Genomic DNA, 24,620 nt, shown 5'->3' with positions numbered 1-24,620 from the left:
CATATGAGCAGAAGAAGGCTACCTGCTCTCCTTTGCCTTTCAATGAACCCATGGCTGATCTGATAATCCTCAACACCTCTTTGTTGCCTTTCCCCATAATCCTTGATTTCTTTACTGATTAAAAATCTCTGTTCTGCTCTGTCCTGTTTGCTGTTTTATTTCCCTCTCTCACTGATCTCAGCCTTGAATATACTTAATGATCGAGTTACCATAATCCCTTGCAGTAAAGAATTCCACTGATTCACTACCCTCTGAGAGAAGAAATTCCACCTCATCTCTGTGTTAAATGTGTGGCCTTTCATCTGAGATAATGTCCTCCAATCCCAAACTTTCCCACAAGGGCAAACAGCCTTTCTGCATGTACCTCTCATTCTCGAAAGAATATAGTCCCAATCTACTCAACCTCTCCCTGTAAGAAGGTCCCTGCATTCCCAGATAACAAAGTGTAAAGCTGGATGAACACAGCAGGCCAAGCAGCATCTTAGGAGCACAAAAGCTGACGTTTCAGGCCTAGACCCTTCATTTTGTGCTCCTGAGATGCTGCTTGGCCTGCTGTGTTCATCCAGCTTCATACTTTGCTATCTTGGATTCTCCAGCATCTGCAGTTCCCATTATTTCTGATACAATTTTAACCCTGCATTCCCAGGATCAGTCTAGTGAACTTTGTAAATGCAGTGAAAAGTGTGAAGTGATTCATTTTGGAAGGTCAAATTTGAATGTAAAACACAGGGTTAATGGCAGGATTCTAGGCAGTGTGGAGGAACAGAGGGATCTTAGGGTCCGTCTTAATGTATCCCTCAAAGTTGCTACCCAAATTGCTAGGGTTGTAAAGAAGGCATATGGTTTGTTGGCTTTCATTGGCAGGGGAATTGAGTTTAAGAGCCACGAGGTTATGCTGCAGCCCTATAAAATTCTGGTTAGACCACACTTGGAATATTGTGTTCAGTTCTGGTCACCTCATTTAGGAAAGATGTGGAAGCTTTAGAGAGAGTGCAGAGGAGATTTACGAGATTGCTGCCTGGGTGGAGAGCAGGTCCTATGAGTAAAGGTTGAGGGAGCTGGGACTTTTCTCTTTGGAGTGAAGGAGAATGAGAGGTGACTTGATTGAGGTGTACAAGATGATGAGAGGCGTAGATAGAGTGGAGAGTCAGAGACTTTTTCCCAGGGCAGAAATGACTATTACGAGGGGGCATAATTTTAAAGTGATTGGAGGAAGGTATAGGAGAGATGTCAGAGGTAGGTTCTTTACACAGAGAGGGAATGTGGAATGTGCTGTCGGCAGTGGTAGTGGGGTCAGGTACTTTAGAGACTTTTAAGCGACTTTTGGATAGGCACACGGAGGATAGTAAAATGTGGGGTACGCAGGGTAGATTGATCTTAGTAGGATAATAGGGTTGGCACAACATTGTGGGCCTAAGGGCCTGTACTGTGCTGTACTGTTCTATGTTCTATGTTCCATGAACCTTCTCTAGACTGCCTCCAATGCTAGTATGTCTTTCTTGAGATAGACCAAAACTGTGGGCTGATTAGTGTTTTGCACAGTTTTAGCAAAACCTAACTGCTTTCATATTGAATTCTTTTTGAAAAAGAGGGCAACTTTCCATTTTCCTTCCAAATTATCCACTAAACTCGGATGCTAGCTTTTAATGATTTATGCATGAATACTCCCACAACCCTCTGTGCTGCAGCTTTCTGCAGTCTTTCTCCACTTAAATATTATTCAGCTCCTCTCTTTATGTCAAAGTACATAACTTCACATTTCCCTACATTATATTCTGTCTGTCAAATCTTTGCTCACTCGCTTAACCTGTCTATGTCCCTCTGCAGATTTAATGTCATTGTCGCCACTTGTCTTTCAACCTATTTTTGCGTCATCTGCAAAGTTAACTGAAATGAGGCGACATTTCTTCAGCCAGAGAGTGGTGGGCTTGTGGAATTCATTGCCGCAGAGTGCAGTGGAGGCCGGGACGTTGGATGCCTTCAAGGCAGAGATTGACAAATTCTTGATCTCAGAAGGAATCAAGGGCTACGGGGAGAGTGCAGGGAAGTGTTGTTGAACTACCCATCAGCCATGATTTAAATGGCGGAATGGACTTGATGGGCCGAATGCCCTTACTTCCACTCCCGTGTCTTATGGTCTTGTGGTACTGCATTCACTTCTCTCTTCAGAGTCATTAATACATTTGTACATGATTATGGCATGAGCACTAATCCTTGTGGCACTCCACTCCATTCCACAGCTTGCCATTTCAAAATGCCCTCCTTATTCCAATTCTTTCTTCCATTAGTTAGACAATCAGCTGCCCAATTAATGCACTACTTCCAACATCATGAGCCCTTATGAATGTCTAATGTGTGGTACCTTATCCAATGCTCCCCAAGATGTTGGTGAAGTGCTCAGTGTCTTAATGTGTCTGTGTTTTAACATTTTTGACTTATTGTCTTTAATTTTTGTATTTAAGTACTTGAATTTGTTCCTGATCAGGGCAGAATCTGATCTTGAAGAAAAGCCGATGGACATCAAGCCCAATGACAGTGCGCTGGTATGTTGGAAATGATTGCAGCACAAATATTCTGAACTAAATGTTTGCTTTCCAAGTTTAGTAAAAGGCTAGAAACTATAAAGACCATCTGGAGTGGTGTGATAAGATTCCAGAGTATAAAGACATTTAAGGAAGATTCCTGTGTTAACTGTGTATAGTTCGGTATCTGTCAACTAAAATAACCTGCAAGCTATTGCTCACTGCACCTTAATTACACTTAGAATAATTTATCATCCGGTATATGTGAAGAAATTCAAGTATCGATCTGTAATGGTGACCTTTCATTTTTTTTGAGGTTTATGGCGAGAAAGTTATTGTCATTCTCTTTGTCAAAATGTTCAGTAATCACATTGGAAAGTATGCAATAGTCTACTGCATTAGCATGTTTATATCACCTGTTTTTACTCTAAATCTTAATCTGACAGCACAATGTCAATATATATAATACATTTCTGTAACATTTTATTGCATACAGTTCTGGTCACTGCATTATAAGAAGGATGTGGAAGCTTTGGAAAGGGTGCAGAGGAGATTTACCAGGATGTTGCCTGGTATGGAGGAAAGGTCTTACGAGGAAAGGCTGAGGGACTTGGCTGTTTTCGTTAGAGAGAAGAAGGTTCAGAGGTGACTTAATTGAGACATATAAAATAATCAGAGGGTTAGATGGGGTGGATAGGGAGAGCCTTTTTCCTTGGATGGTGATGGTGAGCACGAGGGGGCATAGCTTTAAATTGAGGGGTGAAAGTTATAGGACAGATGTCAGAGGTAGTTTCTTTACTCAGAGAGTAGTAAGGGAATGGAACGCTTTGCCTGCAGCGGTAGTAGATTTGCCAACTTTAAGTAAATTTAAGTCGGAATTGGATAAGCATATGGACGAACATGGAATAGTGTAGGTTAGATGGGCTTCAGATCGGTATGACAGGTAGGCACAACATCGAAGGCCGAAGGGCCTGTACTGTGCTATAATGTTCTATGTTCTAGATCTTTCTTTTAAATAAAGTAAATGAGTAGATGTTTCTGAATAATACTTTTGTCACTTTTTATACTCGGGATATCCAATCGCAATTGTGAACTCTATGACAGGTTCCTCCATACAATTAGTAACTGCTTTGGGTGATCTTCCCACTTTTGGGGTGCTCTGCTAAAGACAGTTGTTGTTATAATGAGATCTGACTTGCTTTTGTCCCTTTAAGGATCAGGAGCTGTATTTTAAGGACCCACAGGAAATCTTGGACATTTTCTTTAATTTGGAAGAGCAGATAGTTTCCCTTCTCCAACATTGTCGTGAAGCTGAGGAGGACATCGACCGAATTAATCAGAAAATGGCTGCAACACAGGAAGCTATGTACGTGTGACTTTTCAATATTTGTCTGTAAACATTGTTACTAAAAAATATAATCCAAATGCTTGTGAAGAAAGAATTTGAACATGAGGTGGGCAAGAGTGGGCAACATCGCATTGCCCCTTTAGGACCCAATAAAGGATTTGGGAGGAATTTACTTCTAGAGAATGGTGAGAAGGTGGAACCCTATGCCACATGGAGTGGGTTCAAACTCACACATGAAATGTGAACACACAGTCCAGGTTGTAATTGCAGTGCAGTGCTGAGTGAATGCTACCCTGTCAAAAGTGCCATCTTCCATTAAAGTGTTAAACTAAGCCCCATCGACCTTTTCTGATGGATGTAATAAGGATCACATAATTAAGAGGAGGGGAATTTCATAAGTGCCCAGGCCAACGCTTGCTCTTTCATCAACAATATAAACACAGATTATCTGGCCATTTATCTTATTGTTATTTGTGGGATCTTGCTATGCAATCTGTAATCTCCAACGATGATGCTTGAACACAGAGTTACAGTTATAAAGAGTGAGTTAGAAAGGGATTTTCATTCTAGCCTGTGGATTATATTGCTGCCTCTGAGTTATGGAGCAAAGCCTAATGCCCAGCCAAGCTATTCAACAGAGCACTAACTCTGGCATCTACTGACACTAAGTTTCATCTCACACACAGTGTGTTGGTGGTGGTTTCTACAGCTGTCTCTTGACTTGAGGATAACATCTGCTCAGAATCACAGGCTTCTGCTGTGTGTTATCATGTGCCTGAACAGCCTCACTCAGAACGCACGGAATTTTGGGCATACATGACATTCCTTGGAGCAGTGAGATCTGCAGAGCGGGATTTGCTTCCTTTTCTTTCCCTTTACAGCCGTTGTCCCTCATCATTAAGGTGTTTTGTCTCAAAGTGTGATGCATCTTGATGGACATGTTGTTTTGAATGGCAACAATCAGTAGCGAACCCCTCCCAGTTATTAATGTCAATGCTGCTGTACATCAAGAAGAACTTCAGACTTTGTAGCGTTTTCTTAATCTCCCCTGGAATGCTGACCAGTCAAGAGTTAAGAAATCAGGACCTGGAGGGGAAGATACTTACCAGTCACTCCGATGTAGTGTCCGGTCCATCGAAGTTGATTTTGTAGGAGTGTGCCCAAAAACATGTGGGGTTCGCTTCAAGAAGATAGTTGTGTTTGTTCAACAGTACCCCTCACCCACACTGAAGCTGGAGGATGTGGTGGAGGCATTGCTGATGGGATTTCTCCAGCGCTCTATACGTCATTGACACATGGTCCACATATAGCTGGAACTGCTCCGTGCTCTAGAATTTCAGTTGACTTCCAGAGGTTTTTGTTGTCAAACACTCGCTGCTGTAGTTTGTAGGAGGATGAGCTGCTGCAGCTGATCCATGTTGGATTTAATTGTCAACATTGTCTGAGAGAGGTGGCTGCCAAGGTCTGGGACATACTCAATATATTCCTGACTCTCCTCTAACCGATGTAACTGGGGTATGTAAAAACCAAAAGAAGAGCCGGACCTGCTGAGCTTTTCCAGCAACTTTGTTTTTGTAACTGGAGTATGTGGCTGACCAGATCTGGGATGATATGAACTTTGTTTTGACAACGTTCAAGGGTCAGCCAAGTCTCATGTTTGCAGAGTTAAAGAGATCAGGAGTGGATGAAAATCTGATGCAGAAAGGGAAAAACACTGCAATGGTGCAGTGATAATGTCATTGGATTCGCAATCCAGGCCTCCCTGCCCTGACTACTGTTCTGGGAACATGGGTTCAAATCCCACCGTGTCGGATGGTGAAATTGAATTCAATAAAATTTGGAACAACCACATAACTATTAATTATTATTGTAAAATACTCTTTATGGAAGGAAATTTGCTGTCCTTACCTGGTTGGGCCTACGTATAATTTCAGTTCCATAGCATTTTAGTTGATTTTTAACTGCCCTTTGGCATTGTAGCACTCAATAAGTAAAACAGGAAAGCTTCTGCAATGTTTAGCAACTTGCAAGACTTCAGAGTATTCTGAAACATTTATGATATCAGGAAATACAAGAAATCAAGAATAGCAATGGTATTGCTAATGATCTAATAGTCTGCAGTTATGTTGGTTGAGGGATAACTTGTGGTCTAGACAGCTGGGAGAACTTCCTATTGTCTGAAAAATGTTGTGGGATCTGCTACATCTATCCAAAAGGACAGCGCAGCTTCATAGGACACCAGATAGTACAGCACTCTCTCTGGGCTGGGGTCTCAGCCAGGATTACGTGCCGAAGTACTTGGACTAGTGGTGATGTGGAGATGCCAGTGTTGGACTGGGGTGGGCAAGGTTAAAAATCACTCAACACCAGGTTATGGTCGAGCAGGTTTATTTGAAGACACAAGCTTTCGGAGTCTCACTCCTTCTTCAGTTGTCAGTGAAAAAGGCAGCATTGGACACAGAATTTATTAGCGAAAGATCAAAGTATTTGATGCCACCTCTCTCACTGATACTTGAAGAAGAGTGAGGGTCTGAAAGCTTGTGTCTTCAAATAAACCTGTTGGACTAAAACCTGGTATCAGAGGTAATAGGAACTGCAGATGCTGGTGAATCGGAGATCCATTTCTGATGAAGGGCCTCGGCCCGAAACGTCAGCTTTCCGGCTCCTAAGATGCTGCTTGGCCTGCTGCGATCATCCTGCTCCACACCTTGTTATCTCAGAATATAACCTGGTGTTGTGTGATTTTTGACCTTGGATTAGTGGGACAAGGATAATAAGAACACTAACTGAGCCATGCCCTCCTAAACGCTCTTAATTAGCGAATTATTCTTACAATATTTCATATCAGTTTTGTGGGGAGGGAGATGCAGCGTGGCATTAGTTTATAATAATGTCCATTAAACTTTGTAAACAAGGTAATGAAGGGGCAAATTTGAAGGGAGCAGTGATAACTCATTAGCTGTGTGTGAGTGTGTGTGTGTGAGAGAGAGAGCGTGTGTGTGTGTGAGAAAGAGACAGAATGTGTGTGTCAGAGGGAGAGAGAGAGAAAGAGAGATTGTGTGTGTGTGTGTGTGTGTGTGTGTGTGTGTGTGAGAGAGAGAGAGAGTGAGAGAAAGAGAGTGGGTGTGAGAGTATCAGCCTAAGACCCTGGGGCATTCACTTTGGTCTCTGGACTAGGTTGGTGAGATTGCCACTCCAGTTATAGTCTTGTAAATGATGTTAATTAAACATGCAGGCAAAACCCAACTCCAGTCAATATTGAGGACTGAAGTTGGAAAGTTACAAGTCATCACTGAGGTGACTAACAAGTTATATCGTCCAATAGGAGGATTAAAATATTCTGCCTGAAGAATCAGGTGAAACAGTATGAGGACACTATTGAGAAAGTGCAAAATGCAACAGCAGATGTTAAGTTTCAGGTGAAGATGTTCTCATGGGGAGATTCTACAGGAGAAGATGAGGTAAACACTCCTTGTTTCTGTATTATTTTCATCATAAACATCAAATAAGAATGTTAGTGGCACATTTTTCTTTACAAAAGTGATTAAGTTTCCTGAAATGTCAGATGAATTAAATAGTGCTGTGCATCCATTCATAATACTGCATCATTTATCCGTGCAAATATATGCATTAGGAGCAGGATTGAACCATCGAGCCCCTTGAATCTGCTCTGCCGGTCAGTGAGATTGTGGCTTGATCTGTTTGTGTTTTAAATTCCTGTCTTCTCCCAATGGCCTTTGCTACCCTTGCCCAACAGGAATCTGTCTCCCCCTTCTAACTTAACAATGTTCACTGACCATGCCATTACCACTTTCTAAAGAAGAGAGTTCCAAAATCATACAGCCTTAGTGAAATAGAATTCTCTTCATCTTGGTCCTGAAAAGGTGACATGTAATGGTTCTAAACACACCTACAAGAGGAAACATCCTTGCCAAGTCAACTTGATCTCGCTCATTCAACATCGTAAACATTTGAGTCAAGTTACACCTCATTCTTCTAAACTCCAGTTGAAGAAAAACCCAACCTATCCAATCTTTCCTTATAAGACACCCCACTCATTCCAAGTATCAATCTGGTAAACCGCCTCTCAGCCACTTCCAACACATTTACATCCTTCACTAAATAAAGAGACCAAAATGGTACACAATATTCGAGATGTAATCTTACCAAAGTCCTCAAGCATAGCATCCTCACTTTCATATTCAATTTCTCTCATAATATAGGTTAGCCTTCTGTTAGAGTTCTTCACTTGCTGTGTCTGCATGCCAATGTCTTGTGACACCCAGAACACTCTGCACCTCAGAATTCTGCAGTATTTCTACATTTAAATAAAGTTCTGCTTTTTTCAGTCTTTCTGATAAAGTCTTCTGATTTTCCCACCATGTATATTTGCCAGATTTTTGCCCAATATTCCCTTAAACAACCTATATCTATCTGCAACTTCTTGTGTCCTCTTCACACGACCTCCTTTCCTACCTATCTTGGTGTTGTCTGAAAATTTAGCCACTGTGCCTTCACTCTCTTTATAAAATTCATTACTATAAATTATAAAACACTTAGGCCCAGCACACATCCCTTTACACATGCTGCCAGTCAGAAAAAGACCGATTTATACATAGTCCTTGTTTACTGCCAGTCAGCCAATCTTCCATCCTTGCTAATATGTTACCCTTACAGCAGATAGGGTAAATAGATAAGGTTTTTTTTCTCTGGGGTGGAGGAGACCAAAACTACATGGCATAGGTATAAGTTGAGAGGGGAAAGATTTAAAAGGGACATAAGGGGCAGCATTTTTATGCAGAGAGTGACATGCGTACGGAATGAGCTGCCAGAGAAAGTGGTGGAGGCTGGTACGATTACGACATTTAAAAGGCATCCGAATGGGTATATGAACAGGAAGGGTTTAGGGGGATATGGGCCAAATAGGACGAGATTTATCTATGATATCTGGTCAGCATGGATGAGTTGGATCGAAGGGTCTGTTTCTGAACTGTACACCTCTATGACTCTATAACTCTACTTTAACTCTATAGCTTTTCTTTGCGCAATAACCTTTTATGTGACACCTTGTCAAATGCCTCCCTTCTTGCTTAGAGCTGTTACATTTGACACTTTCCAGCCTAAAGGAAACTCTCCAGAATCCAGTAAATTGAAACATTAACACCAATTAATCTATTACCTCATTAGCCACCTTTTTTAAAATCCTAGAATGAAGTACAGCTGGACCTGCAGACTTGTCAGCTCAGAGGTCCAATAGTTTGCTTTGTAACACTTCCCTTATAATAATTTCACAAAGCTTCTCTCTCCCATCCACCTCCTGATTTGGAGCAATCACTGGAATGGCGTTGCTTCCTGTACGGTGAAGACACAACAAAATAATTTCTCATTTCATCCATCATTTCCTTATTATCTACTATTAACTTCCCGTTCTCACACTCTAAATACCAGACATTTAAATGTCTTTTCAAATTACCTGCAAAAACTCTCGCTATCTATTTTTATATTCCGAATCTGCTTCCTCTCATCATCTAATTTCTTCCTTTCAGATTAACCTTTTAATCATTCTTTTTTGTTCTTTATATTCTGACCAATCATCTGACCTCCTTATCTTTGCATGGTGCGTGCTTTTTCTTTAGGTTTGATACTTTCCTTAGTTAACCATGGGTGAGGGAACCTCCCTTTTAAGATTTTTCTTCAGAGCAGAAACCTAATAATTCTGATCATTCTGAAATATCACCTTAAATATTTGCTACTGCTTCTCTGTTCACATTCAGACCACACTGCTGGTCAATGATCATCTCCCACAAGAAAGAATCTAACCATTGCCCCTTAGCATTCAAGATAAGATGCTGCCCCATTAGAATGAAATTGGTTGCAGGATCTCAGAACTGCATTGTCACACACCGTTTCTGTTTTAGAAAAATGCATTTCAACAGTTGGATCAGGGCCTCATGAAGCTGCATCAGATGTGCTTTAACGACAGCCAGGTGCCAGAGGATATTTTTCAGAAGCTGAAGAACGTTGAGGGTGAGATCCACAGGCTGTTAGATTGTATTGACGCAGCCGCAACAGCGAAGACCGTCAGCAGCATCCTGAAGAGAAAACAGAAAGAGACTGCAGAGAGGTGAGGACATTGTCAAACTGATGTTTGTTCGCTCACCTAAGGTCAGATTACTTGTCGTAAGTGCCACTAATCTTTGTAAGATGTTCAACTTCTCTGTCGCAAAGGATTCCAATTATTCCACAGAGAAATAATCATGGGGAGGTGATGGCCTAGTGGTATTGTTGCTAGACTAATAATCCAGAAACCTAGCTAATGTGGAATTTGAATTCAATACTTTAAAAAAATGGAATTAAGACTCTACTGATTACCATGAAATCATTGCCAAATGTTGGAAAATACCCATCTAGCTCATTAATGTCCTTTACGGCAGGAAACCTGCCACCCTCACCTGATCAGGCCTACATGTGACTCCAGACCCACAAGTGATTGGCTGGTTGACTCAGTTGCGCTCTGAAATGGCCCAGCAAGCCGTTCAGTTGTACCAATTGCTACAAGGTCTCAAAGAAATGAAACTGGATGGATAATCTGGCATCGAACTAGGCACTAGAAAAGACAACGGCTGAAACAGCCCTGTCGACCCTGCAAAATCCTCCTCACTAACATCTGGGGGTTAGTGCCAAAATTGGGAGAGCTGTCTCAGACTAGTTAAGCAACAGCTTGACATAGTCATACTAACAGAATCATACCGTACAGACAATGTTCCAGACACCACTATCACCATTCCTGGATATGTCCTGTCCCATCGGCGGGACAGATCCAATAGAAGTGGTGGCACAGTGGTATACAGTTGGTATAGTGTCGCTCTAGGAGTCCTCAACATTGACTGCAGACACCATGAAGGCTCATGGCTTCAGGTTAAACACGGGCAAGGAAACCTCCTGCTGATTATAACTTAGCGTCCTTCCTCAGCTGATGAATCAGTACTCCTCAATGTTGAGCAACACTTAGTGAAAGCACTGAGGATGGCAAAGGCACAAAATGTACTCTGGCTGGGGGATTTCAGTGTCCACCACCAACAGTGGCTTGGCAGCAGTACTACTGATTGAGCTGGACCGGTCCTAAAGGACACAGCAATTAAACTGGGTCTGGGGCACGTAGTAAGGGAAACACATACTTGACTTCATCCTTACTAATCTGCCAGCTGCAGTTGCATCTGTCCATGATAGTATCGGTAAGAGTGACCATCGTACAGTCCGTGTGGAGTTGAAATCCACGTTGAGACTAACTTCCATCATTTTGTGTGACACTCTCACCATTTTAAATGGGACAGACTTTGTACAGATCTAACAGTTCAAGACTGGGCATACATGAGACGCTGTGGGCCATCAACAGCAACAGAATTGTACTTCAGCACAATCTGCAACCTCATCGCCTGGTATATCCTGCTCTCAATCATTACCACCAAGTCAGGGGATCAACCCTGGTTCAATGGAGAGTGCAGGAGGGCATGTCAGGAGCAGCACCATGTAATACCTGAAGATGAGGTGGCAACCTGGTGAAGCCACCAAACAGGACTTGCTCCCAAACAGCGAAAGCAGCAAGTAATAGACAGAGCTAAGCGATCCCATAACCAACGGATCGGACCTAAGCTCTGCAGTCTTGCCACATCCAGTTGTGAACGGAGGTGAGAATTGGCACTACATCCACAAACATCCACTCCCTCCACCGCCAACACTCAGTAGCAGCAGTGCGTACTTTCTACAAGATGCACTGCATAGAACATAGAATATTACAGCGCAGTACAGCCCCTTCTGCCCTGGATGTTGTGCCGACCTGTGAAACCAATCTGAAGCCCATCTAACCTACACTATTCCATTATCATCCATATGTTTATCCAATGACCATTTAAATGCCATTAAAGTTGGTGAGTCTACTCCTGTTGCAGGCAAGGCGTTCCACGCCCTTACTACTCACTGAGTAAAGAACCTACCTCTGACATCTGTCCAATATGTATCATCCCTTAAATGTCCCCTCGTGCTACCCATCACCATCCGAGGAAAAAGGCTCTCACTGTCCACCCTATCTAATCCTCTGATCATCTTGTATGTTTCCATTAAGTCACCTCTCAACCTTCTTCTCTCTAACGAAAACAGCCTCAAGTCCCTCAGCCTTTCCTCATAAGACCTTACCTCCATACCAGGCAGCATCCTGGTAAATCTCCTCTGCACCCTTTCCAATGCTTCCACATCCTTCCTATAATGCGGCGACCAGAACTGTACGCAATACTCCAAGTGCGGCCGCACCAGAGTTTTGTAAAGCTGCAACATGACCTCATGGCTCCGAAACTCAATCCCTCTACCAATAAAACCTAACACACAGTATGCCTTCTTAACAACCCTATCAACCTGGGTGGCAACTTTCAGGGATCTATGCACGTGGACACCGAGATCTCTCTGTTCATCCACACTACCAAGAATCTTACCATTAGCCCAGTACTCTGTATTCCTGTTACTCCCTCCAAAGTGAATCACCTCACACTTTTCTGTATTAAACTCTATTTGCCACCTCTGCAGCTTATCTGTGTCCCTCTGTAACCTGCAACATTCTTCCGCACTATCCACAACTCCACCGACTTTTGTGTCATCTGCAAATTTGCTAACCCATCCTTCTACGCCCTCATCCAGGTCATTTATAAAAATGACAAGCAGCAGTGGCCCCAAAACAGATCCTTGCAGTACACCACTAGCAATTAAACTCCAGGATAAACATTTCCCATCAACCACCACCCTCTGCCTTCTTACAGCTAGCCAGTTTCTGATCTAAACTGCTAAATCACCGTCAATCCCATGCCTTCGTATTTTCTGCAATAGCCTTTCATGGGGAACCTTATCAAATGCTTTACTGAAATCCATATACACCATATCAGCCGCTTTACCCTCACCCACCTGTTTGGCCACCTTCTGAAAGGACTCAATAAGGTTGTTGAGGCACAACCTACCCTTCACAAAACCATGTTGACGATCCCTAATCAAATTATTCCTTTCTAGATGATTATAAATCCTTTCTGTTATAATCCTCTCCAATACTTTACCCACAACTGAAGTAAGGCTCACTGGTCTATAATTACCAGGGTTGTCTCTACTCCCCTTCTTGAACAAGGGGACAACATTTGCTATCCTCCAGTCTTCTGGCACTATTCCTATAGACAATGATGACATAAAGATCCAAGCCAAAGGCTCTGCAATCTCCTGCTGTAGCTTCCCAGAGAATCCTAGGATAAATCCCATCCAGCCCTGGGGCCTTATCTATTTTCACATTTTCCAGAATTGCTAACACCTCCTCCTTATGAACCTCAATCCCATCTAATCTAATAGCCTGTATCTCAGCATTCTCCTCGACAACATTGTCTTTTTCCTGCGTGAATACTGATGAAAAATATCCATTTAGCGCCTCTCCTAACTCTTCGGACTCCACGCACAATTTCCCACTACTGTCTTTGACTGGCCCTAATCTTACTCTAGTAATTCTTTTGTTCCTGACATACCTATAGAAAGCTTTAGGGTTTTTCTTGATCCTACCTGCCAAAGACTTCTCATGTCCCCTCTTGGCCCTTCTGAGCTCTCTTTAGGCCCTTCCTGACTAACTTGTAACTCTCAAGCACCCTAAATGAGCCTTCAAGCCTCATCTTTACATAAGCCTCTTTCTTCCTCTTGATAAGGGATCCAACTTCTTTAGTAAACCACGGTTCTCTTGCTTGACCACTTCCTCCCTGTCTGACAGGTACATACTTATCAAGGACACGCAGTAGCTGTTCCTTGAACAAGCTCCACATTTCAATTGTGCCCATCCCCTGCAGTTTCCTTCCCCATCCTATGCATCCTAAGTCTTTCCTAATCACCTCATAATTGCCTTTCCCCAGCAATAACTCTTGCCCTGCGGTATATACCTATCCCTTTCCATCGCTAAAGTAAACGTAACCGAATTGTGGTCACTATCACCGAAGTGCTCATCTACCTCCAACTCTAACACCTGGCCTGGCTCATTACCCAGTACCAAATCCAATGTAGCCTCGCCAATTGTTGGCCTATCTACATTCTGTGTCAGGAAACCCTCCTGCACACACTGGACAAAAACTGAGCCCATCTAAAGTACTCGAACCATAGCGTTTCCAGTCAATATTTGGAAAGTTAAAGTCCCCCATAACAACTACCCAGCACCTTCCAAACCCACGACCACCAACATCTAGAAGGACAAGGGTAGCAGACATATGGGAACATAACCACCTCCAAGTTCCCCTCCAAGCCACTCACCTTCCTGACTTGGAAATATATTGCTGTTCCTTCAGTATTATTGGGTCAATATCCTGGAATTCTCTCCCTAATGGCATTGTGGGTCAACCCACGGCAGGTGGAATGCAGTGTTTCAAGAAGTTGGCTCACGACCACCTTCTCGAGGGCAACTAGGGATGAGCAAGAAATGCTGGCCAGCCAGCGACGCCTAAATCTCACAAATGAATAGAGAAAAAAAAGTTACATTATCCATTTTCAGAGGGTTGTGTCATGGACAGTCCTGTACTGTGTTGGGTCTGGTTTTGCTGGAAGCCCTGCACTGCTTTATGAATAAGGGAGCTTTTGTGTGTCGTTTGATCACGCTGCAAACATCAAGTTTTATAACTTGTGGGTGTTCCCTACATGTCCCTGGTGTTACACAGCAGAGTTCTGGCCTTGGTGCCATTGCACACGCCGTTCAGTTCAGTTAGACTCTACAGCCTGGCCTTTGTTGAAAGGGCTGGGCAGAGAAACCACCATGTGGTTCAATGTCCTTTTGGTCCTGAATGACAGATAGATCCTTTACGATGGCTCCCAAGCAGACATTCATTTGGCAGATGCCTCATTACCAGAACTTTTAAACAAGCACCAAGATGGAGCTAGGCTGGTGATGAGAGAGACCCTCCCTGTCTGATCCTTCACACACACACAAGTCTCAGCCATTCTGCTTCTCCCAAAGTGGCTATGATGGAGATGTGACCATTGTCTGCCTCTTTCAAGAGTGTTTCATTGCAATTAACATCTGGAGAAAGAGGCCGTGTTTCTTTGATTGAGGTCATACAGTCACAGAGTTGTACAGCACGGAAACAGACGCTTCGTTCCAACTTGTTCATGCCGACCAGATATCCTAAATTAACCTAGTTATTTTTGCCAGCATTTGGCTCATATCCCTGTAAACCCTTCCTATTCATATACCCATCCAGATACCTTCTAAATGTTGTAATTGTACCAGCCTCCACCACTTCCTCTGGCAGCTCATTCCATACACTTACCACCTTCTGCATGGAAAAGTTGTCTCTTAGGTCCCTTTTAAATCCTTCCTCTCTTGCTTTAAATGTATGCCCTCTTGTTTTGGACTCCCCTATCTTGGGAAAAGTACCTTGGTTATTCACCCTATCACCCCTTATGATTTTGTAAGGTCACCCCTCAGCCTCCAATGCTCCAGGGAAAACAGCCTCAGCATGTTCAACCTCTCCAAGCAGCCCAAATCCTCCATCCCGGCAAAATCCTTGTAAATCTCTTCTGCACCCTTTCAAATTTAACAACATCTTTGCTATGGCAGGGAGACCAGAATTGGATGCAGCATTCCGAAAGTGGCCTAACCAATGTCCTATACAGTCGCAACAAGACATCCCAACTCCTATAGTCTATGCACCAGTCAATAAAGGCAAGCGTACCAAATGTCTTCTTCACTGTCCAGTCTACCTCTGACTCCACCTTCAAGGAAATGTGAAGTATCACCCCAAGGTCTCTCTGCTTGACAATGCTCCCCAGGACCCTACCATTAAGTGTATAAGTCTGCCCCAGCTTACCAAAATGCTACACCTCACGTTTATCTAAATTAAACTTCATCTGCCACTTCTCGGCCCATCAGTCCATTTGACCAAGGTCCCGTTGTACTCTAAGGTAACCTTCCTCACTGTACATCACACCACCAATTTTGATGTTACCTGCAAACTTACTAACCATTCTTCCTAGATTCACATCCCAATCACTTATATAAGTGACAAAAATCAGTGGACAGAGCACCTATCCTTACGGCACACTGCTGGTCACAGGTCGCCAGTCCAAAAAACAACCCTCCGCCCTCACCTTTTGTCTCTTACCTTCAAACTAATTTTGTATCCAAATGGCCAGCTCTCCCTGGATTCCATGTGATCTAACCATGTGGAACCTTGTTTTAACGCTTTACTGAAGTCCATTTCGCCAACATCCACTGCTTTGCTTCATCAGTCTTTGTCATTTTTTCAAAAACTTAATCAATTTAATATGACATGGTTTGCCATGCACAAAGCCTTGTTGACCATCCTTAATCATTCCTTGCCTTCCCAAATACATGTAAATCCTGTCCCTTAGAATCCCTTCTGACAAATTACCCATCAGAGGTTCATCCTGAACAACTTATTTTATGGGCTGTTCCCAGGGATATTCACCTAGTCAAACGCCAGCAGCAATAGGAGTTCCATGGACTTGGTGAAAATTGCTCTGCTTTCCAGTGCAAAGAGCTATAGATGGCCTGCTCCAGACTGGCACATTCCAAGGTCCAGGACTACATCCTGAGGGCTATAGTAAAGCTTTGAGCATCCACTGCTGAGGCTCAGTAGGAAAAGATCCATTTCTAAGGCCTCCCCACTACTGTATACAGAGAGGTGAGAATCTGTACAGCACCTTTTGGGCTGGATGTTACTTAATAAGTGTCACTGAATTCTTGCTTTCTGAATGAAATAACTTGACAGTACACCCTAGGAGCTGTAGAGGTGCTCTCGTTGTGGCACTGCACTCCAAAATGAGATGATCGAAAATAAATTCAACCAGCAGCTGGCTTTAAAAATTGGACAATTCCTCTAACAAGCCAAAAAATTGCATTTCTGTAGTCCTCCTCCCATTAATGAATATATAAAAAAAAGCACTCTGGCACCATTTCTAGAGCAGGAACTGAGAAAACTGAACAACAGACTTGTCAGTTCATTGATAGTTTTAAATCGTGTTCTGTGCTCATTCACAAGATTTATTTATTTTTATCCACTGCATTCTTGAATAATCACCTGATAACTAGTTCAGCTTTCACTCCCCAGTCTGGAGTGTACTAAAATGCAAGCTCTATTCTTTATCTTAGGTTGCAGGAAGAAATGATGTCTCATATAAAAAGCTCAATGGAAGAAAGGATTAAACATCGACGGGAGGCAGCACTAAAAGATACACAGAAACGGGTAAATATTTTTCAGATGCAAATCGTTCTGCATCATGTGAAGTGCTTTCATCTCCAAACTAATGTCCTTTCGGGAAGGAAACTGCTGTTCTTACATGATCTGGCCAACTTCTGACTCCAGTCCCACAGCAATGTGGATGACTGTTAATTGTCCCCTGAAATGGCCCAGCAGCCCACTTCAATTCAAGGGCAGTTAGGAATGGGTGACAAATACTGACCTGGCCAGGGACACCCACATCCCTGTGAAAAAATAAAAAAAACTGAGCAGATCACTAGGATTACTTGTTGATGAGACTCTGAGTTGTCACTGATGTTTTTATCTTACATCCCGATGAAAAAGGCAATTCTCTGAATCAACATGACTTTCCTTATTTGTTGAAATAAAAGCAAAATAGTGTTGACATTTGAAATATGAAACAAACAGAGAATGCTGTAGAAGCTGAGCAGGAAAGAGAAACAGAGTGATAATTTCAAGTTTGGTTTGACACCTCTACCTCTCTTCAGTTCCAAAGAAGAGTCATATCAGAGAAAACACAGTGTGGAGCTGGAGTGTGCTAAAATACCTGTTTTATTCTTTATCTTACATTGTAGGAAGAAGTGACGTCTCATATAAAAAGTTCAATGGAATCAGGTCAGGCAGCATCAGAGAAGTAGGACAGTTGCCGTTTCGGGTCAGGACACTTCTTCAGAACTAGGGAGGGGAAGGGAGCTATGAGAAAAATAGAGGGAGGACGGCTGGGGCTGGGGAAGGTTAGGTGGGATGGTGATGGGTGGATGCAGGGAGGGGTTAGTGGACATTGGTCAGTGGGAAGGGTAGGGTGGATAGGTGGGGAAGAAGATGGACAGGTAATAACAGATCAGGGAGATGGGGATGAGAGAAAGCTTTGGACATGGGATGAAGCTGGGGGTGGGGAGATTTTAAAACTGCTGAAATCCATGTTAAAGTCATCAGGCTGTAGTCTCCTGAAGTGGAATATGTGGTGTTGTTTCTCTATCTGTCCCACCCATCCCACTGACCAATGCCCACCACTACCGAGTTGCACTCATCTATTACCATCCCACCTACCATTCCTCAGCCCCACCCCACCTCTATCTATTTCTGAGCCACCTTGCCCCTCCCATTTCTGAAGAAGGGTCCCGAGCCAAAATGTCAGCTTTCCTGCTTCTCTGATGCTGCCTGACCTGTTGTGTTCCTCCAGCTCCATACTGTGTCGACTCTGACTCCACCATCTGCAGTCCTTGCTATCTCAGAGTCATATCAATTTTTCTGCACATCTTTCCTTTTCAAGTTTTATTTAATTTATTTTTCAAAGTTACCATTGAATCTGCTTCCGCTACCTTTTCAGGTAGAGTATCCCAGAACTTAGCTTGCTAGGTTAAAAGAAATTTCTTCTCCTCAGTCCTTCTGGTTCTTTTCAATTCCCTGCAATCTGTGCTCTGTGGTCACTGATTCTACTTCCACTGAAGATGGTTTCTTGTTATTTGCCCATACTCATCCATGATTTTGAAAAGGAAAGGACAGGATGTAAAGGACTGCAGAGAAGGGATAAGTGTGCTGTAGAAGCTGGTTTCCTGTCCGCGAGCTGGCACGGACAGGTTGAGCTGTATGGTCCCCTTCTCCTGTACTGTGTCACTATTCTGTGAATCTATTAAAACTTCCCACAGCCTTTCCAGCTCAATGGACTACAATTGCAGCTTATCTAATCTGTTTAACTAAAGTTTCACACAGAATCACGGCATGGCTACAACACCAAGGAGGCTATTTGGTCAATCTGGTTGGTGCTGGCTCTCTGCAGAAGCACTCAAGATGGTCCTTATCCCTGCCCTGCACCCGAAATCCTGGCAATTTTTTTCAGGCTTTTATTCAATTTCCTTTGAAAGTCGTGCTTGAACCTGCCTCCACCGTACCCTGATGCAGTGCTCCAGATTGAAACCATTTGCTGAGAAAAAAGGTCTTATCCTTTACATTCATGTCGCCCCTCTGCCAGTGGGGTCAGTCTCCTCCTCTCCACTCTGCTCAGGCCCATCACAATTCTGAGCACCTCGATCAAAACTTCCCTGCACCCTCTTCTCTAGAGGGAATATCCCCAGTCCAGGTAACTGATGTCTCTTAGCCCCAGAAACATTCTTGTAAGCTTTGTCTGTACCTTCACACCTACCTAAGATGTAGTGTAGAGGGTGGGCAAGCTCAGAAATCACATGACACCAGGTTATAGTCCTTAGGAGCCTTGCACCTTCTTTGGGTGTCAGTGAGGTGGTGTCAGACACAGAATTTATAAGTAAAAGATCAAAGGGTCACACCACTGATGAGGATGTATTAAACAAACCTAAGATGCTGTTATATCTTTAATCAGTTAGAAGGTTTTAATTGATTAATATGTCTATGTAAATCCCTGAATTCTATAGGGCAGCACGGTGGCTCAGTGGTTAGCACTGCAGCCTCACAGCGCCAGGGACCCAGGCTTGATTCCACCCTCAGGCAACTGTCTGTGTGGAGTATGCATATTCTTCCTGTATCTGCATGGGTTTCCTCCAACAGTCCAAAGAGGTGTAGGCTACGTGGATTGACCATTCTAAAATTGCCCTTAGTGTTCAGAGATGAATAGATTAAGTGGGGTATAGGGTGATGGGTCTGGGTGGGATGTTCTGAGGGTTGGTGTGGACTTGTCGGGCCGAAGAGCCTGTTTCCACACTGTAGGAATTCTATGAAAGTCACTGTCCTGAGAGAACTAAAGTATTAAGAAGAGGTGACATGTTAGGTAAGACAATGTATGTTAGGTGTGAGGCCTTGTTTAGAATCTGTGTTTTGGTTTGGAGTCTGACTGGTTTTATTTCTAAAGTAGGAATTTATGAAATGCCACATTGCCTGACTGTCTATAAATTGTGTGCTTTTTGAACAAAATAGAATGTATCTGCAAATATGAATTCACCCCATAGATTTACATGTGAGTGTGTGTGTGTGAGAGAGTGTGTGTGTGTGTGTGAGAGAGTGTGTGTGTGTGTGTGAGAGAGTGTGTGTGTGTGTGAGAGAGTGTGTGTGTGAGTTTGTGTATGTGAGGTAGAGAATGTGTGTGAGGGAGAGTGTGTATTTGTGAGGGCGTGTGTGTTTGTGTGTGTATGAGAGAGAGAGTGTGTGTGTGTAAGGGAGAATGTGAGTGTGTGTGTGAGAGTGTGTGTGTGTGAGAGAGTGTGTGTGTGAGAGAGAGAGTGTGTGAGTGTGTGTTGAGAATGTGTGTGAGGGGGAGAGTGAGAGTATGTGTGTATATGTGAGGAGGGGAAGTGAGAGTGAGTATGCATATGAGGGGGAAGAGAGTGAGCGTGTGTGGGGAGGGGGTAGAGGGAGTGAGAGTGTATGTCTATGTGTGGGTGGGTGGGTGAGTGAGGGGGGAGAGGGCGTGAGAGTGTGTGTGCATGTGTTTGAGAGGGGAGAGAGACATGAGTGTGTGGGGGGGGGGAGGGGTGAGAGAAGGAGTGAGAATGTGTGTGTGAGAACCGCAGATGTTGGAGTCTGAGGTAACAAAAGTGTGGAGCTGGAGGAACACAGCAGGCCAGTCAGCATCAGAGGAACAGGAAAGCTGATGTTTCAGTTTGGGACCCTTCTTCAGAAAATGAGTGAGAGAGAGAGAGAGAGAGAGAGAGAGAGAGAGAGAGAGAGACGGAGAGAAAGAGTGTGTCTGTGTGTGTGACAGAGAAAGGGATAGGGGCTGAGAGTGTGTGTTGGGGGAGAGAGAGAAAAGGCGAAAGAGTGTGTGTTGGGGTCAGAGTGTGCATGTGTGTGGGAGACAGTGTGTGTGTATATGTGCGCATGTAAGTGTGTGTATGTGTGCGAGAATATGTTGATGAGAGAGACTGAGAAAGAGTATGTGTTTGGGAGACTGTGTGTGTCGGGGCTGGTGGGGAGAGAGAGTGTGTATGTGTGTGGGAGAGAGAATGTGTGTGTGTATATGTGTATGTGTTTTTGTGAGTGTATAGTGCAGTGTGGTGCAACATGAACCCAAGGTCCCAGTTGAGGCCGACCTCGTGAGTACCAAACTTGGCAACGAGGACCTGCTCAGCGACTCTGCATTGTTGTGTTTCCCAAAGTCTACCTTGGAGAACGTTTACCTGAAGATCCGAGGCTGAATGTCCTTGACCGTTGAAGTGTTCTCCCACTGGGAGGGAACATCCCTGTTTGGCGATTGTTGCACAGTGTATGTTCATCCGTTTTTGTAAAATCAGCATGGTTTCACCAACACACCATGCTTCAGGGGCATCCTTGCTTGCAGTGCATGAGATAGATAACGTTGGCCGAGTCACATGAGTATCTGCTGTGCACGTGGTGGGTGGTGTTCCCACGTGTGATGGTACTGTCTGTCTTGAAGATGTATAGTGTTGTGATTGATGTTGTCCTAAAGGCCGGGTTGTTTCCTGAAAACAGTGGTCTGTTTAAGCTTGGTGGTTGTTTGAAGGCAAGAAGTGGAGCTGTCAGGAAGATCTTGGTGAGATGTTCATTGTTATTGATAACGTGTTGAAGGCTGTATAGAACACAGCATAGTTTTTCCGCTCCTGGGAAGTATTGGATGATGAAGGGGACCTATCAGACATATCCCATGTTTGTCTTCTGAGGAGGTCATTACAGTTTTTCACTGTGACCCGTCGGAACTGGTGATCAATGAGTTGAGCACTGTATCCTGCTCCTATGACGGCGTCCTTCAACACCTTAAGGTGTCTGTTGCATTCCTCCTCATCCGAACAGATCCTGTGTATGCATAGGGCTTGTCTGTAGGGGATGGCTCTTTTAACATGTTTAGGGTGGAAGCTAGAGGACTGCAGCATCATGAGGTTATCCGTGGGCTTGCGGTAATGAGGTATTTAGGTGCCTGTCCCTTATGGAGATGCATGTGTCTATGAATGAGACTGATACCAAAGAGTAGTCCATGGTAAGTCTGATGGTGGGATGGAGCTTGTTGATATCCAAATGAACTTTTAAACTATTTATTTTCAACAGTTGGGTCGAAAGCTGGTGTATCGCTCAGAGCCCGTCAAAGACAAAGCGAAAGGGAAAAATGCAGCAAATTATGAAATTGAGGAGGTCAATGAAGAAGGGTCCTTTTTCAATTAGGGTCAAGGGTCAAACCTCATTACAGAGCCATCAGACTGCTTTTTGTGTCCTGTAAATTATTTATTGATATTCAACTATTCATTGTTAATGTTGATAGCATAGATATTGCTGGAAAGTCGCTGTATTGCTGTTCCACATCTACTGTTCTTATACACAGTTCCACTTGAGGTCGAAAGGCACAAGATCTTGTGAGGACACATGTTGCAGGACACCTGACTTTTTTTTCTATACCACATTGTGTGGTTGTATATACTACTGCCCATTTTTATTGGAGTGAGAACTAAAATCTTTTAAGCTAGGATTGTCCAATATACTAGCCACGTGCTACTTACTGGCAGTCTAGCCATAACAACTATTTAAACAAAATTGACAGTAGGGCACTGTTACTGGGAAGCCAGTCTCAATACTATTTGAGTGTTGTCTTGATCATTGTAAATGCTTTAAGTCAAGATTGCCCTGAGGCCTCCTGCAATACATTTCTGAAAACAAGTCAGGAGAATTATGGCAACATTGTTATTTCCAAAGGAAAAGCCGAGATTGCAGGTTTTATTTATCGTGCTGAGTGCCTTTCCTGTCTAGGATATTGACTGAAACTGTAGATGTTGGACTAAATACACATAAAATAGCTAGATTGTGTGTGTATGTCTGTACACACCAGGTATATCCATGAAAATTACTACAAATTACCCTTACTACATGTAGCTAGCTGATTAACTACTCAATAACACTGGATTAAAGCAGTGGGTGTCCTTTACTGACATGTGCATATCTTAAAAGAGATCATGGGAATTTCTTTAAAACATTAGTACAAGTTGCAGGGCTCTTCCGTGTTTTAAAACCTGGAATGAATTGATTCTTTTCCATTTACTAAGATGGTTATTCTAATAAATTGGCATTTGTTGAGGAAATGGTGGTAGTGATAATATGAAGTGACACTGACACTTGGGTACACCTGGTAAAGCTGTTCCAGTGATATCCTCTCTGGCATCTCTTCTTTCTAGTTTCGATTTCAGCATCCTATTTTTTCCTTGTCCTGAGTGACTAATGGCTTAACTTTCCTAAATGTTTCACTCACTCATGGGGGAATTTTCCAATATCAGCATTGATTGCTCACAGGTAGGTACAGAATGGCCTTTTAAAAAGTTCCAACTCCTGCTCTTCCAAAAAAGTGAGCTAGAACAGCCTTCACAAACATTAATCTACTAGAACTTTGCTGATTTTCTGATAACTATGGTCCTTGATGCTAGGCTATGTCCTTCACAGCAGAGAACAGGAAAACACATCTTCTCAGGGTCCAAATGCAAATCTTCCTCTGCTGTGTCCCTTCACTTCCAATTATTGTTAAATAAACTGTTTCTCTAAAATCTGCTGTAGAAATACAAATTTGTTATTGTTCTTTGTTTGTTGATCTATTTTGCTGAATGTATGATTTGTAGAATATTACAATACAAATTGTAAATGGTAGTGTAATGTTTATATCCTAGTGTTTAGGAAATAGGTTGTTACTTTCAAGGGATTTGAATTAAAATGGTTTAAAAATAATGGTCTACATTTCTTTTTCTTAAAGATATACCTTACAAATCTAATCATCTTTGAATGATAAAAATTATGTCTGTTCATTTTTCTAAACCATAACACCTTAACCAGGGGCCCCAGCATTAGACACCTTGTATTTAACCCTTTACACCCAGCAAACAAAAAACCATTTCTTTAGACTCCAAATTCAAACTTGGTATCTTCTGTGTTCCTACACTCCCAAGTTAATTCACTGGCTTTAAAGTGCTTTCAATGTCTCAAGGTCATGAAAGTGATGCAGACATGAACTCCTCAGTCAATTTGTTGGTGATAAAGGCTTTTTGTAAAATCATCAGACTTTGGGTGTTCAGCGCTACAGTCACTTCATAAGGTGTTTTCAGATAGTTTACTGCCCAAATTAATAGTTAATTAAGTTTTTTTAAGTAACAGCAGTGTGGAGATGATACACTAATTAACTACAGTGAACAGCTTTAACAATTGGGTATGGGTCAGTGGCACTAGAGGACAAATAAGGTCTTGGTGCAGAGTGTGTTGTTCTCATTAAAGTTGTGAAGGCAGCATCCTGCTGTTTAGCTGAAGTGCGAGGTAACTATTCTGGGTCTTCTTCATCTTCTACCTGGAGAAGACAGCTGCATACCAAGCATGCCACCAGACAAGGACAAAATATCCACTGAGTCCTTGCTGAAATCCCTATTTCTTTTATGTGGAGGTGCCATTACACACCAGGTTAGAATCCAACAGGTTTATTTGAAGACAATCTTTCAGAGTCTCGCTCCTTCTTCAAGTATCAGTGAGAGAGATGGCATCAAACACTTTGATCTTTTACTCAAATTCTGTGTCTGGTGCTACCTC

The 24,620-nt window shown here is 42.9% G+C and overlaps 1 protein-coding gene across 2 annotated transcripts in view; it reads left to right on the top strand.

Annotated features, from left to right (window-relative positions):
• Nucleotides 1–23,624, top strand: part of LOC125463334 (coiled-coil domain-containing protein 38-like) — a 52,501-nt gene extending 28,877 nt beyond the window's left edge. Inside the window, exons 6-11 of one of the 2 annotated variants that reach the window (XM_048554522.2) lie at nucleotides 2,463–2,543; nucleotides 3,737–3,888; nucleotides 7,196–7,331; nucleotides 9,789–9,994; nucleotides 17,039–17,132; nucleotides 22,119–23,624. In XM_048554522.2, coding sequence (XP_048410479.2) covers nucleotides 2,463–2,543; nucleotides 3,737–3,888; nucleotides 7,196–7,331; nucleotides 9,789–9,994; nucleotides 17,039–17,132; nucleotides 22,119–22,232 — 783 coding nt within the window. In that variant the 3' untranslated portion in view covers nucleotides 22,233–23,624. The remainder of the gene's footprint in view (nucleotides 1–2,462; nucleotides 2,544–3,736; nucleotides 3,889–7,195; nucleotides 7,332–9,788; nucleotides 9,995–17,038; nucleotides 17,133–22,118) is intronic. The other variant, XM_059654806.1, reaches the window with a different exon arrangement.
• Nucleotides 23,625–24,620: the final 996 nt, after the last annotated feature.

This window comes from Stegostoma tigrinum, chromosome 25 (genome assembly GCF_030684315.1).
Source record: "Stegostoma tigrinum isolate sSteTig4 chromosome 25, sSteTig4.hap1, whole genome shotgun sequence".
Classification (NCBI taxonomy): Eukaryota; Metazoa; Chordata; class Chondrichthyes; order Orectolobiformes; family Stegostomatidae; genus Stegostoma; species Stegostoma tigrinum.
The sequence above is the reverse complement of the archived record's forward strand: the minus strand, read 5'-3'. Positions and strand labels throughout refer to the sequence as shown.